We start from the raw sequence: 14,782 nt of genomic DNA, 5'->3' as shown, positions 1-14,782 counted from the left end.
CAAGTATTACTGACACGGAAGAGGGAAATAAAACAAGATGCTTGGGTAGCCCTAATGGATAACGCTATCCTGAAAAATAGTTCCAAATTCTGGGAAATTATTAATTCCCCTTTTTTATCTGGCTCCCAGAACACGGCGTTGGAATTGAATATCCCCGAGGAAGACTGGCTTGCCCACTTCGAAAATATTTATGGGAGTAATCTCGAGCAGGAAGCATTTAAGATCTCAATTTCTAGTTCGCCCCTCCCTCCTATTATTTTTACCATTGAAGAGGTGGAGAAAGCAATTGAGGGTTCGGCCGGTCGCAAGGCACCAGGCCCTGATGGGGTGCCTACGGATATGTACAAGGCTAATCCCAAGTACTGGGCCAAAATTTTGCTAAATGTTTTTAATTCTGCATCTTTAGTAGCCCCACCGAAATCATGGTCCCAGTCTATCATAATCCCTGTGTTTAAGAAGGGTCAAAGGGGAGATCCTAGATGCTATCGGCCTATATCCCTGTTAGATTCCTCGTTTAAAATTTTGGGAAAAGTTATCCTGGCCAGGAGCCAGGATAAATAACTGGGCAACTGACAAAGGGGTTATCTCTAACGCCCAGTATGGGTTTAGATCGGGGAGGGGCACAGAGGACCAATGCCTGAATTTATATTGAATTATCGCAAAGTATACCAAAGCCTCTGAGGGCTCGATTTTTGCAGGTTTCATGGACCTGTCTACGGCTTTCGACCTGGTCAACAGGTCTAAGCTTTGGTCAATACTTCTAGAGTTAGGCTTGGATAAGCCCCTCGTGTACTTCATGGCAGAATTACACAAAGACCTGAAGGCCTCAATTAGGATGACCAAGGAGGGGAAATGCACTGCTAGCTTTAAATCTGGTAGAGGGGTACGCCAGGGGTGTATTCTTGCCCCTTTGCTATTTACTTTGTATATAAATTCCCTAGAAGATAGTTAGCTAGCTGCCTCCCTTGATATCCCTAGGATTGATGGTATTCCCGTACCTGTGCTTCTTTATGCGGATGATACCGTTCTTTTGGCACGGACTCCACTTGGTCTCCAAAGACTATTGAATTCTTTTGGCAATTTTATGTCATCTTTGGACCTGGTGGTTAATAACGGCAAATCCCATATAATGGCATTGGGGAAGGGAAAAAACCATCTTAAAACGTTTTATTGCAATGGAGTGGCTATCTCTAGAGTAAAAGTTTTCACCTACTTGGGCATCGTTTTTGACGATAAAGGCAATTGGTTACCCCAAGTAACTACAAAGGTGAAAGCAGTGCGTAGTTCTTCGGCCGCAATTTTGAGCTTCGCAAAAAGGTTGGGAGGGAAACCCTGTGAGGCTATTTTGAAAATTTACCAAGCTAAAACTATATCAGTAGCTAGGTATGGGGTCACTATTTGGGGGTATATAAACCCCTAATCCATCCAAATAGAAGAGAATAAATTCTTTCGTGCCCTCCTTGGCCTCCCCCAATCCACTGCGACCTATTAAGTACATCTAGAATTGGGGACGGGATATATATCTCTATATATCTTAAATTGATTGCAAACACGGTAGGACGACCTGAACTCTTTTCCAACCCCGAAAGTTTAAGGAAAGCAGATTTAAGGTGGGTTAAGACGTACTTTATTAAGCACTGCGAGGCTGAGCGAGAATCTCAAGAGCTCGGTAAAACTTCAGTAAGGGCTCACCTCTTGCTTAATTTATCCACGGTCATGCACCCATATTTATCTATGGTTACGAATAATTATCATAGGTGGCTTTTGACAAAGTTTTGTTTTAACCAAATACATCAGGTTTTAAGCGTTCCGCAGGGTTGGTTTAGATCTGAAGATGGGGTTCCTTGCAGATGTGACAACTTCTCTGCCCAAGACATTATGCATTTCTTATTTTTCTGTCCATTGTACCTAGAGGCCAGGAAAAGGTTTATCCGGCCTATTTTGAGAAAGGAGGCTTTTGCCCAGGTAAAACCAGCATTATTATTTTTGCAATTAATGGAATCATCAACAACTATGTTTTGTGTGGCTAGCTTTTTATTTGCCTGTATTAGATCAAGGAAATCAAGATTGACCGCTTTGAAAGAGATCAATTAGTTTTTATACTGGGAATCACCGGGGAAACTTATTTATTTTTTAATATGTATATGATGGATTGTTTTTCCTTTTTATCTGTGTAAAATGTATTGTACACTTTTATGATTTTAATTAATCGAATAAAGTGGTTTTGATTGATTGATTGATTGATTGACTTCCTCCCGAGAAACGTTTGTCCTTCACGTAGCAAATACGCGCACTGAGGTACAGGCGCTTTTGAATACTGACCTTCCCCTGCATTTTGGAGCTTTGATCCAAACTATTTTCAATGCCTCGTCCACAACTGGCCTGGCTCATTTTTTTAAACTTGTAGGCTCAGGCCTCGTGACCTCCTTCCAAACTATTTTTGGTGTGATTCCGGCATTTTTTCATTCTATTTTCTCGAGCGTCTTTGGCGGTGTCCCGCTGATTCTGGCGCTGGTGGCAGGTGTGCTACTTTTACTTTTCATACTATGAAATGGCTGCTCTTTCTGTGCCACACGACAACCTGTCCCGTCTGCATCTTCTTCGTGACAGGATGCTTGAATATTATGGTACGCTGCCATTGGCGACTTTGAGCCTGGCGTATGGATTATCCTTCCGGTATTCCTACTTCACCTGCGTGCAACCTGTCTTTCACTGCCTAGATTGTCCCTTTGAATGGCCTCTGGATTTGTGCTTAACCAACACGGTGTCTCCGGTGCCGGATTATGATCGACTGATGAGGCCCTTAGTGTCTCACGAGTTTGCCTGTTCTGGTGTTCGGATTATGGCCTGTGATGCGGCGCATGGTATCCTGGGTAATTGGGACATCGCAAGGGCTGCCTATGACTTCTTGAATATGAGTTATCTGGAGGAACACGTCGGTTGCCCTCTGATGGTGCTAGAGGCTCCGCTCATTGAAGAACATGTATGTTCCTTTTCTTTGATTAACTGGATGGCTGAAACTTTTAGTGGCCGTGCCAAAGATTTTCTGTTGGAAGCTGTTGCTACGTATGCTGCATACACGTTCATGGATTGAGTGAACTGTCATCCACTATATTTTTTCTACCATGTACTGAACATTACCGGTGACTTTGGATTGCTGGCCAAAACAGCGGTTTTTCATTTTTTTCCTTTCCCTTTTTGAGGTTTTATTTTTTTCTTTTTCTCCCGTTTTCTTTTTTCTTTTCGAACTTGCTCTTAACCGATACTTGGTTTCGAAATTGAATACGCCTTGTTCTGCTCTGTCGAATTTGAACTCTGCGTTCTCTCATTTCTTCCCTGATGGTTAGTGCTTCGATCAAGGGGGCATGTAGTAAGGAATCCCTTAATACGTACATACATTGTTAAGTTAGCATAACCACGTTAGATGTTAGAAAGCCATATTGCTGCTTTTGCGCACGACACTGCGTCTACATGTTATTGTTTAAACAAACTGCTGACTCGCTCTTTGCCTCCCATGAGAGCGATCTGTTGTTACCATCCCGAGCTCTGCACAGTGACCTTGGTCTGTACATAGTGTAACAAACAGTCTGGGTCTTTAGACAATGCATGTTTTCCACTTCAGGTTGATCGACCCACTATTTAGCCATAACACACAGGCAGCTGCGAATACCTGAAAGTTGGTGCTTTTAATATTGCAGACATCATGTTTAATATTCAGACCGAAGACGAGCCTTCCTGCGAGAAGACTTCTGATGCTCCTGTGATGTGATTTCACTAAGCTGATCTGTGAGGTATGGGGTCCCCTGTTCAAGCCTAAGAGACCTTTTATTATAATAATAATAATATTAGCTTCTTAGTTAAGGGAAGGTGGTAGTATCCACTGTCATTTATAGCATGATCACTCCCTTTATATTCTATGGTATTGTAACGATGCTGATGGTTTTGATTATAATCATTTGTCTGCTTGTATTAGCCAAAGTACTGCATCTGAGGACACGTGGTCTATAAAAATAAACTCTTTTTATTTTCACTGTGTCTCCGTTTATTCTTGTTGTGGACTGATGTGAGAATAATATACGAACAGGTATTTCCGATTCCCACCATTCCTGAGAGTACACTGAGTCGCTTGTTCTGGGTTGTCTTTTCATTGGGATCGCCGAGCCAAATCTCGGATAACGAATGGGACACTTATGCTAGCCGGATACTGGGTTCTGGGTTCTGAGGTGAGTTTCTGGTACACCACAATTCACTGAGGTCCTGGGGTTCTACGCATAGTTCTGTGTATAAGCAGAATCCCTGCAACACCATCACCAGGGCTTCCCTGGCATGTGCTATCACCTAAACCTCCACGATCAAATTACCATCATCAAAACCTCTACTACTCCTATTTTGGCAGATGTTTGTACTACTGCGTCTTGCCAAAGCATCATCATCAGTCGCACTGCCATGTCTACTTTGACCACGTAGTGCACCACTACATTGCGAGGCACCATCAGCAGTAACTTTATGATTTCTACTGTGATCACTGAGTGCACCATCCATTACCAAACCTTTCAGTACCAGCAGCTTTACAATTTCTACTGTGATCGCTGCACATGCACGACTTCCTCTCCTACTTTTCTGACAACTAACCCAGCTATTAAAAATATCTCTTCTATTATTGCTGCTTGTACCACTGTGTCCTGAAAGCTAACTATCATCAGTGCCACTACTAGTAATTAAGTAGCTGTCTGAGCTACTTTTCACCACCAACAATAACTTCACTACTTGCATATCACATCCAATCCCTCTTTTTTCAATCACTACAAACCACGAGAAATATGTTTGTGTCCTCATTGATTCACCACTATCATGATGACAGCACTTCCACTCCTGCTTCTAAAAATTGAATCACCTCCAGACCCTAGTTCCTTCCTCATCTACAAACTCCAGCAATACTACCTATTTTGCCACCACACACTTTGTTTGTAGGACCTTTACCACCACTATTACCACAACATTTGGTAAGTATACCATTAGATGCATGCTCCTTCCACAGCCACCTTATAATGGTGCCTGCTCAACCATGGCTCTCTATACTACTTTAACTATTCCAGCTTCCTTCATTATCGCTGCTTGTACCACCACCTCTGCCATTATTGGCACCGTTCCCTTTGTAGACACTCCCTCTATTGCTTTTCTACTACCATCATCCATAATACTATAGCATTCTCCCTAAGTACTACCCCACACCACTCTGCATCACTACTTATTCACCTACCTGTCACACTGAAGGCCATAATCACTTTCTTGACTGTATATTTTATTCAGCAAATGCTGTTGTCATCATTTGCCCCAAACCCAGCATCTGCTACCACAGTGCAACCATGCACTAATGAATTGATTTACTCTTTGAAAAAGTGCAGGTGGCCTGTGAGCAGGGAATGGGTATTCTAGGGCTGGAAAAGATTGTACACAAACATAAATTTTTGTGGGTATTCGCATACTACTTGCCACTTTGCAAACAGTACATCTATTTCCATGGTGGTAAGAGGAGTGTAATGCCCCCAAAATTGGTGTACAGGAAGAGGTTTCTCCAGGTTTCTCTAGGAACTTAGTTTAGTTAAGAAAAAAACTAGGCCAAGCCATAGCACTGTCAATTTTTTCAAGCATTAGTATTTCTGATGGATTCTTCTACCCATGTGACAATCCCCAGGGCACTAAACTAGATATGGAAACTCAAAAAGTAGTGCTCCTGTGTGTCAGTAGGTGACGCCTTGTTTCTGTGTGCCAACGTTGTCCTGCTCCAGAAGTGTTAATGTTAATGTTCTGGGGTATTTATAAAGTGCACAGCTACTCCATGGAGTATCCCGGAGCTAACAGGTCCCCCTTGACAGAAAACAGTGTGCAACCTCATCCGACAATGTCCTCATTACTGAAGGAACAGCCAGGTCTTAAAACTAAGAAGCTCTTGTTCTTGTCTGAGAGAAAGAGGCAGACCATTCCATAGTCTTCCAACTACCACCTGGAATGAACGTCCCCCCCTTCCTAGCCCAAAAGAATTTAGGCACCGACAGCAAATGTTGGGTCGATGACCTCAAAGTCCTGGCTGGGTATAGGGTGAACTGAGCCTCATATAAGCACCACCCAATCATCCTAACGTCAGCTGCTTTCTTTCTGCTCCTTCAGATGAAGATCAGTATCTTCGCTCGTCTATTTCTTCACTCTGTGAAGTAATTTTTTCAATAAATGATTTTTGGGTTTCGCACATGACTCTAAGGCCTCAACGCTTGCACCGTGATGAATCGGAAGGATATTTGTGATCGCAAAACCCTGCAAGACTCCACTTAGGTCTCGCTACAGGATGAAGTTGAGAATGTGGAGTTGAAGTATTTTGGTAAGTCCAAGAAGAAACATAAAACTCCAAGAGAGACTGGGCCTCCTCCTGCCACTCTCGTTCTCTGCAGAAGGTGCCAGGGAGTCACCATGACTTCAGGTCTCGCTCTCATTCCTCAGAAGAGCCAAATCTGACTTTGATTCCAATGCATCCTGTGTTCCTGGGTCTATCAACAATGTTGCAGCAAGTCAAAGCCTTTCGAGAGGCCATGCAGCACATCTTTGGCACCCTTCCGTTACTCTTTGGCACACCTTCAGACTCCAAGGATATGCAGAGGCCTCCAGTCATGTTACTGTCGATTAGTCCTCCTTTGGCGCTGTTTGTACCCTTTGAACAGAGTTCGAGTTCCACAACAGCATTGATGGTGATTTTGGATATGTGCTAAAGTCTGCGCTGGTCCAACGGATGTCGACAACAGCACCAACTCATCCAGCACCGGAAAAGGAGCCTCAACTCATTGTGGTCTCTGACTTGGAGCTGAATTTATCTCAACTTTGATCAAAATCAAAATATGGCACAGCCAATACTCAGTCCCCTAGAATCTATTCTACTGCGTGGTTGTGCACTGAAAATACAGCATCTTTTACGACTGGAGTCAGTAATGTGGAGACAACACTGGAGGGGATAGGGAAGAGACTCTCCCCGCTCATTATGATGAAGATAATTTGTCCTTGGATTTAAAGGATACCAGTGGGCTGGATACCTCACCCAATACTAGGTTGGTGTTGCACCTTAGACCAACTAAGAAAGAAAGTACATCACTTGCAACAGTGGTCATGAGGGCTGCTGCACTCCTTGACCTCCACCTCCACACTACGGAGGTAAAAACAAATGTTTTCACTTTTGTCCTTCAGCCTGACCAGGCACCGACCAAACCTCTTCTAACTTTCAACAAGGCCATCAAACATTTCTTACACTTGTGCAAATCATTCGACTGGGCACCCGCTATCAGAGACCAGCTACAGATGACATGACCCCAACTTTTTATCTCAGCATCCAGCCACTGAGTGTTTGATGATACAGGTGTCCACCAGCAGAGTCAACCCAAATGCTCTTCCAATGATGCCTCCTTACAGAGAGTCCAAACGTATGGAAACATTTGACAAGGGAATGTTCTCTTCAGCCAAGCAATGCCTAGTAAATGCCAACTGCCTTCTTTTTTGATGCTACACCCACACACTTTTGGACATGTTTGGTGAGATGTTACCGGCATTCCCTGAAGACTTATGGGGTTCCTCAGCCCAAACCATTCAGAATGGCTGAGTTGTGGCTAAGTTTGTCATCTGCTCAGGTATAGACAACACCGAATGTCTAGGAAGGGCTATTGGGACACACAATGGACAACATTGATAAGGTCCATAGGCTTCTCAGGGGGAATCCTAGCATCCTTAATGGACTTCCCCTTAAATGGTACCCATAGATTTGGCGAAAAGGCGGACTCGGCTCTAGAGTGTTTTAGGGAGAGTTGAGCCACAGTATGCTCTTTGGGTCTTTTGACCCTAATCCGGCAGTCCCCCAATAATTTAATCCTTTTTGGGGAAATACCAGGCTCTTGTCATCAGGACCTGCTGCCCGTACAGCACCAACCTCAGAAGAACAGAATGTTTTCCCTTGACTTCCTTGTGCCAAAGAAGGTTGGAGGCCTTTGTCCTTTTTTAGATCTTTTCCCTCTCCATGCCTTCTTGTGAAAGGGAAAATTGAAGATGCTAACACTGACCCAGGATCTTTCTGTCCTGGTACCAGAGACTCGATGTTGGTGTCTTTTTTCATATCCATCTTTCAGGCCCTCAGGGGCTACCTGCAGGACAAGGTCAGCCACGAGCACTTTCAGTTTGCCGGGCTCACTTTTGGGCTCACCAGTGCCCACTTGGGTGTTTACAAAGGTGATGGTGGTGGTCTTTGCCTGCGGAGGTTGGTGTACCAGGCTTCCCTTACTTCGACGACTGCCTGTTAAAGGCAGGCTCGCCACAGTCACATATCACCTCCAGATGACATGAACCTCTAGACATTGTTAGGGTTCTCAATCAACTTACTGAGCCATACCTGAACCCTTTGTTGAGGCTCCCTTCATAGGACCCACCCTGGATATGGTGTGCCTCCAGCCCAACGAGTCCAGGACATTCAGGCTCCCAATGTTTCAGCCTCTAACCTGGGTGTCAGTGAGGATGGCTCTGAGACTTCTTGGCCTGCTTGCCTCCTGAATCCTGCTTGCCGACAATGTCCAATGGCATATGCAGACTCTGAAGTGGGTTCTGAAGTATCAGTGGGCCCAGCATCCAGGTTTCATGGACCTGTGCCGGTGTGGTACCTGTGCACTGGGAGTGGAGAGGCAAGACTTTCTGTGCTACCACCATCCTATTAAGAATTTCCGTTTGTTACACCTGATCAGTAGCCGGCACCAGGGTCACCTGTTTTCATGGGTCCTTGTTTGGGGAGAGCACATCCACCAATTGATCACCAGCACCAATAGAGTGGGGCGGCTGGCATTGCGTACTTTGAACTTTTCTAAACTCTACTCGAGAAGTCACCATCTCATGGGATGTAAGAATTCAACTGCCTTTAAATAGAAGCCCCTGGGACACATGGACCATTGAATAGGAAGGATGAAGCTTAGAACATGGCCTGCAAGGTGAAAGGTGGCTGCAGTCCCTGCACTGCCAGGGTGAGATATGTGGAGAAACTAACTAAGTGTCACAGATACAAATGTGTGTCAAAAGTCAATGTGAAAAAGTGAAGGCAACTTTAGGAAAGATCTGTGTACATGTAGAAATGCCAACGTTTCGTACTAGGCCTTACTGGGACACATGACAGTGACACAGAGCCTTATGTAGCATGGCCTACACCATGAAATAAAGTCAAAAATACAGGATAGAACTGTCTTTAATAATCCATCATGCTCTCTTGGTGCCCATTGTGAATTCATCCAATATAATGTCTCCAAATATCTTTGGTGTTCATTGAGACCTGTATGTATAGATAGTCAAGTTATAGATGAAAACCCAACATGGTTAAGACCACTTGTCCTGCCTACCATTAATCCCAAGCAAATAAATAGATCCTAAACACATAATATTAGTATAGGGGTTGGAAGCCACCAGAAGAAATGAACAATGGTTGTCAAGCTGTTATCTCAGCAGGAGTTTGGTAATGGTATCTTGTAATCAGACAATGCATTACTTACGAGTGCCTTTCTCTTCAAACCCCTGCATGCAGGTTTTCCAGGCCATGAACGAGTACGACCTCGGCTGCACGATGGGGAATGGCAAAGATTTTGACGGTGTCTTTAAGGATGCCGGTCTTTCATTCATATCCAGTCAGACCTCCTCAAAACTCCGTGAAGGTAAGGTCTTTTGACCATGTTATCAGTCACAGATACATCTCTCAATCAGTGTTCACAGTGAATGGTCTCTGTGCACTGCAACCAAGGCCATGTGCATCACAAACATGTGACAACTCGCTAATCAAGCGAGTGAGGTCCTAGAATCAGTGTTATTTGCCAGAAAGTATATAATTCACCCTTTGACACAAGATGGCACCTTAGTGTTGACCCCTTGTCTGACGCTTAGCCCTTCCGCAACCATCCATTGATGAGTCAATAGAGGACACTGCAGAATGTTAACAGATTATTTAGTAAGTATTGTATTGTAATTAGATTTATATAGCGCTTACTAACAAGTTGTTGAAGTCCTTTATGCAAAGCAGGACTCAGCTCCGGAACCGAAGTAAGAGGTTAATCCAGTGGTTATTGTCGGTGTAGGGTTTACTCTAGTTCTCTCAAGGAGACCATTCCTAGTCTCCATGTCGGCTCCAGTGTCTTGGAGGTAGATTAGCATTAGTATCAGTTAGGTATGATCATTAGCATGGGGCGGGTGGCATGTGAGTTCATGCAGATGGTCGGTGGGATTAATAGGGGAGCTGGAGCGCATTAGGTATTGCTAGGTTGCATGGGCTGACCTTCGAAGAAGGGCAGGTTGTGATATTTATGATTTCACAAAAACAGTAATAGAGATTAAGGCAACTATGCACAAGACTTGGAGAAGGGTGTACTCCGAGGGGAAGCATGCAGAAGAGGGACGGCAAGGACAGGGTCATTCAAAGTCAAAAGGAGGGAAGGTGACCATCGGAAATTTTAAGACAAGGTCAACATTTTTAAGCAGGGTTTTAAGCACAGGGGGTAGACTTTTGAGAGAGCTTGCAATCCGAGGATGCAAAACTGTAAAAAGAAACATCATATTTGCCTGTGAGATAGTTCTATATGGGGCACCTTTGATAGGCCATAGAATCAGGTGAACAGTCAGTCTACTTCTAGGCTATTGCTGGAGCACTGCTTCAGTACGGACAGCTGATCAGCTGAGGGGTTGCAAGTGTAAAGTAAAGGCTGGCAGCAGAGATAAGGAACTGTCAAGCACTTTAGACTGCACTATATTGATGCAATACTCTCATTATCAAAGCAATGTGAAAGAATATATAAGGTAAATAATGCAAACCTCAAAAGGATATTCTGCAATTACTGCAGCCATATCTTCTGATGTTTACCCTTAAAATTTGCCTCACAAATTCTTTGCCTACATATGAACGGAAGGCATTTGGATGTCCCTGGTTTAGCGTGGCACAGGATGGAGGTGAGAATAGCTTCGCAGACAGTGAAAGTGCATTGCCTGCATTACTGTAGCTGGAGTGAGGAGACCCAGACACTGAAGTATGGAGGGGGAGACTGGGCCACTTTAATAAAATTCAATGGCGCTGTTTATTTAACAAGGAGATGCAGATTTGTCTGTCTGAGCTACAGTTTGTTGTTCAAGGAGAGGAGGTTTCTAGGTCATATAAGTTATTTGTCTGATTACTGCTTCAGGAAGGAGGACGACAGCCATGTGCCCATGTTGTGGGTGCTCCAGGTTAGAGATAGCCCCAATGCTTCCTGCTGTGAGGTACACCACTTTGGACAAAGAATGTTTCTCAAGGGAAGCCTAAGAAAGGTATCAATAGTCCCAATCTAACACAGAGCTCATGTAGGGAAACGGGCAGTACATGTAGAGGACCAGGCATATGATGTGGTGTGCAGGATTCCATTTCTACTCCTGGGAGTGAAATCAGTTACATGAACCTGTGCAGGTGTGGTACCTGTGCACTGGGAGGGGAGAGGCAAAGACTTTCTGTGCTACTACCATCCTATTAAGGACTTCTGTTTGTTACTCCTGATTAGTAGCCGGCACCAGGCTCATCTGTTTTCATGGGTCCTTGTTTGGGGAGAGCACATCCACCAATGGAACACCAGCAATAGAGTGGGGCGGCTGGCATTGTGTACTTTGAACTTTTGTAAACTCTACTTGAGAAGTCACCATGTCATAGGATGTAAGAATTCAACTGCCTTTAAATAGAAGCCCCTGGGAAACATGGACCATTGAATAGGAAGGATGAAGCTTAGAACATGGCCTGCAAGGTGAAAGGTGGCTGCAATCCCAGCTCTGCCAGGGTGAGATATGTTTACTGCTTTTACCCAGCACATAGCCCACGAGTTAACACATCTACTACAGAGAAATATATGTTAACACTAACTCCAGGGTCTTAAAGTGCAACGTTCACTCACACTTTTGAACTGCTCCGGGAGTGAAATAGAGTACTCTGAGTTTGGTGATGGTAACATCACGTGCACTAAACACATGCCCTTTTTAGTAGGCACTGCATAGTCTGCATTATTTTCAACATTGCAGCTGCAGCAGAAACCCTATCAAAGGTTTGTTCTCCACTCACTTCAGCATGCGTGTCCTATATTAAATATAAATGGATCAGCTAGCCCTTGTGTTTTCATTATATTCAGGTGCTTGTTATTTGCGTATCTGCTAGTATATGCAGTCGGCTAATCAGGTTACAGACAATTGAGCTCTTTGGAGCATCCTTTCTTGAAGTGCAAGAGGAGAGGATTGCCAGTGCTGCATCACGTCCCTTGCTTGTGGAAAAACAAACTTCAACAGCTTCAAGGATTACAGCATTTTAAGAATGACACCAGCCAGACATGTGTTTTCAACACAGTACACATATCTACAAATCTGCCAGTAAATGTCTAAAAACATCTGACCAGCCTCTGCTTGTTTTTAAATGATTAATGATATCACAGAGGGACAGCTTTATAAAGCCATTAGGTCCCAAGAAAATCCTAACACTTACACTTTTTTACACATACAGATCTATTTGAAGACTAGCGGTAATAAATGTCCCTCTTACAAATTGAAATGTGTGTCTCTTTATGTTCTTAGGAGAGAATAGCCTAATATTACATTAAACAAGCATTGGGGTAGAGTGGAGTAGAATGGCATTGTGTGGAGTAGATTGGCGTATCGTGGAGTGGTATAGAGTAGAGTGGTATAGAGTAGAATCATGTGGAGTGGCATAGAGTAGAGTGGCATAGATTAGATTGGTATAAGGTGGAGTGGCATAGAGTAGAATAGCATATAGAGGCATATGGTACAGAGGCATATCAATCAAGTAGTATTTGTAAAACGCTACTTATCATGCGGCGAGGTGAGAGAATGAGTGTCCTCTGGTGCGGCTGCCGGTTTCTGGTTGGTTGGTGGAGTGTGAGGTAGTGTGGTACGATGTTGTGGAGTGCTATATATGCGTTGGTCAAGAGCTTGATCTGGCATCCCTTGTATATGGTGAGCCAGTGGAGGTCCTTGAGGTGCTCGGCAATGTGTGTTCTTTTGGGCAGGTTGAGGATACGTCTGTCTGCTGGATTCTGTATTGTCTGGAGTCTTTGCATGAGTTTGGAGTTTGTGCTGGCATAGAATGCGTTGCAGTAGTCTAGTCGGCTAGTGATGAGGGCATGTGTCCCCGTTTTCCTGGTGCTGGTGGGGAGCCAACTGAAGATCCTTCAGAGCATGTGGATGGTGTTGAAACAGGCGAATGCAACAGAGTTGACTTGATGTCTCCTGGAGAGTTCGCTGTCCAGTATGATGCCAAGGTTGCGGGTATGGTCTTTCGGCATGGGGGCTGGTCCGAGCTCTGGTGGCTACCAGGAGTCGTTCTGAAGGCCGGTGTGTCTGCCAAAGATAAGGACTTACATCTTGACCAGTTTGTTCTGAGTGGACGATCTCGGAGTCCTCCTTGGAGTATACCATTGAAACAAAGATTTGGAGTTGGGGCGAGCCTTTGCTATGCATGGCCTTATATACCGTGCTTAAGACCTTGAATGAAATACGCTCCTTGATGAGGAGCCAGTGTAAGGTACGGTACCCTTCTCTGGCAGACTGATATTTGGGAATAATTAAAATCAGTCTTGCTGCTGAGTTCTGTACCACCTGGAGCTTATTCAGTGATGTTGCAGTGATATTAAGGTATAGGCATTGCAGTAATCAAGACGAGAGGTAATCAGTGCGATAATGGTGGGCCGATGTAGTTCCGATGGAATGAATGGAAGCGCCTTTCTGAGGGTTCTTAAAATATAGAAACATGTACTAACTGTACGATTGACTTGGGCATCAAATGTCAGGCCCTCATCAAAGTTTACCCCCAGATTTTTAGCACTTTTTACCGGGGCTGGAAGAGACCCACATTCTGTAGGCCACCAGGCATTAGACCAGATGGAGTTCTGTGGTCCAAAAATTAGTACCTCGGTCTTGTCTGTGTTGATCTCTAGAGAGTTTTCCTTCATCCAACGAATGATGTTAGACATACAAAGATTAAACTTCTCTGTGACTAAATGCAGGTCGTTGGTGATGGAAACAATAATTTGGGTGTCGTCCACGTAGGAGAGTACCTGAAATCCATAGGATCTCACCAATTCAGCCAGAGGGTTCACATAAAGATTAAAAAGAGTAGGGCTAAGCGAAGAGCCCTGAGGGACCCCACATAGGAGAGCAAAAGCTATTGTTCTGAAGCCTCCACAACTGACTGTGTGCATTCTATCTGTTAAAAAGGAATGAAGAAGCAGCAGGACTTTTCCTGTGACCCCCCACTTCCCGCAAACGTTGGACCATGCGCACTGGGGAGACGGTGTCGAATCCTGCCGATAAATCAAGCAGAATCAACACTGCCGAGCCCCCTTGGCCTACCTGCAACTGAATGCAGTCAGTGGCTGCAATAAGGGCAGATTCGGTGCTGTGACCGGTGCAGGATCCATTCTGGGAACGATCTATGATTTCCTGTGAGTCACTATACTTCCTCAGTTCAGTATTAATGAATTTCTCCAGGATTTTTGCCAGGGCAGGAAGGAGGGGAATAGGATGGAAATTCTTTAGCTCCAAGGGATCGGCATTAGGTTTCTTAAGGAGAGGGAGAATAATAGCTTCCTTTCAGATAGTTGGGTAGCAGCCGGACAAAAGTATTCCATTAAATACCTCGCACAGGAAATTAGCTGCTGAATCTGGTGCCAGTTTAAGTGCAGAGGGCATGCAAGGGACGGAGGGCGCT

The 14,782-nt window shown here is 44.4% G+C and overlaps 1 protein-coding gene across 1 annotated transcript in view; it reads left to right on the top strand.

Annotated features, from left to right (window-relative positions):
* LOC146869242 (complement C4-like) overlaps positions 1–14,782 on the top strand; it is a 550,923-nt gene that overhangs the window by 253,588 nt on the left and 282,553 nt on the right. The window contains exon 15 of the mRNA XM_085646117.1: positions 9,590–9,716. Within this exon, the coding sequence (XP_085502243.1) occupies positions 9,590–9,716 (127 nt within the window). The remainder of the gene's footprint in view (positions 1–9,589; positions 9,717–14,782) is intronic.

The sequence above is a fragment of the Triturus cristatus genome, chromosome 1_1 (genome assembly GCF_964204655.1).
Source record: "Triturus cristatus chromosome 1_1, aTriCri1.1, whole genome shotgun sequence".
NCBI lineage: Eukaryota > Metazoa > Chordata > Amphibia > Caudata > Salamandridae > Triturus > Triturus cristatus.
Note: the sequence above shows the minus strand (reverse complement) of the source record. Positions and strands in the feature narration are given on the sequence as shown.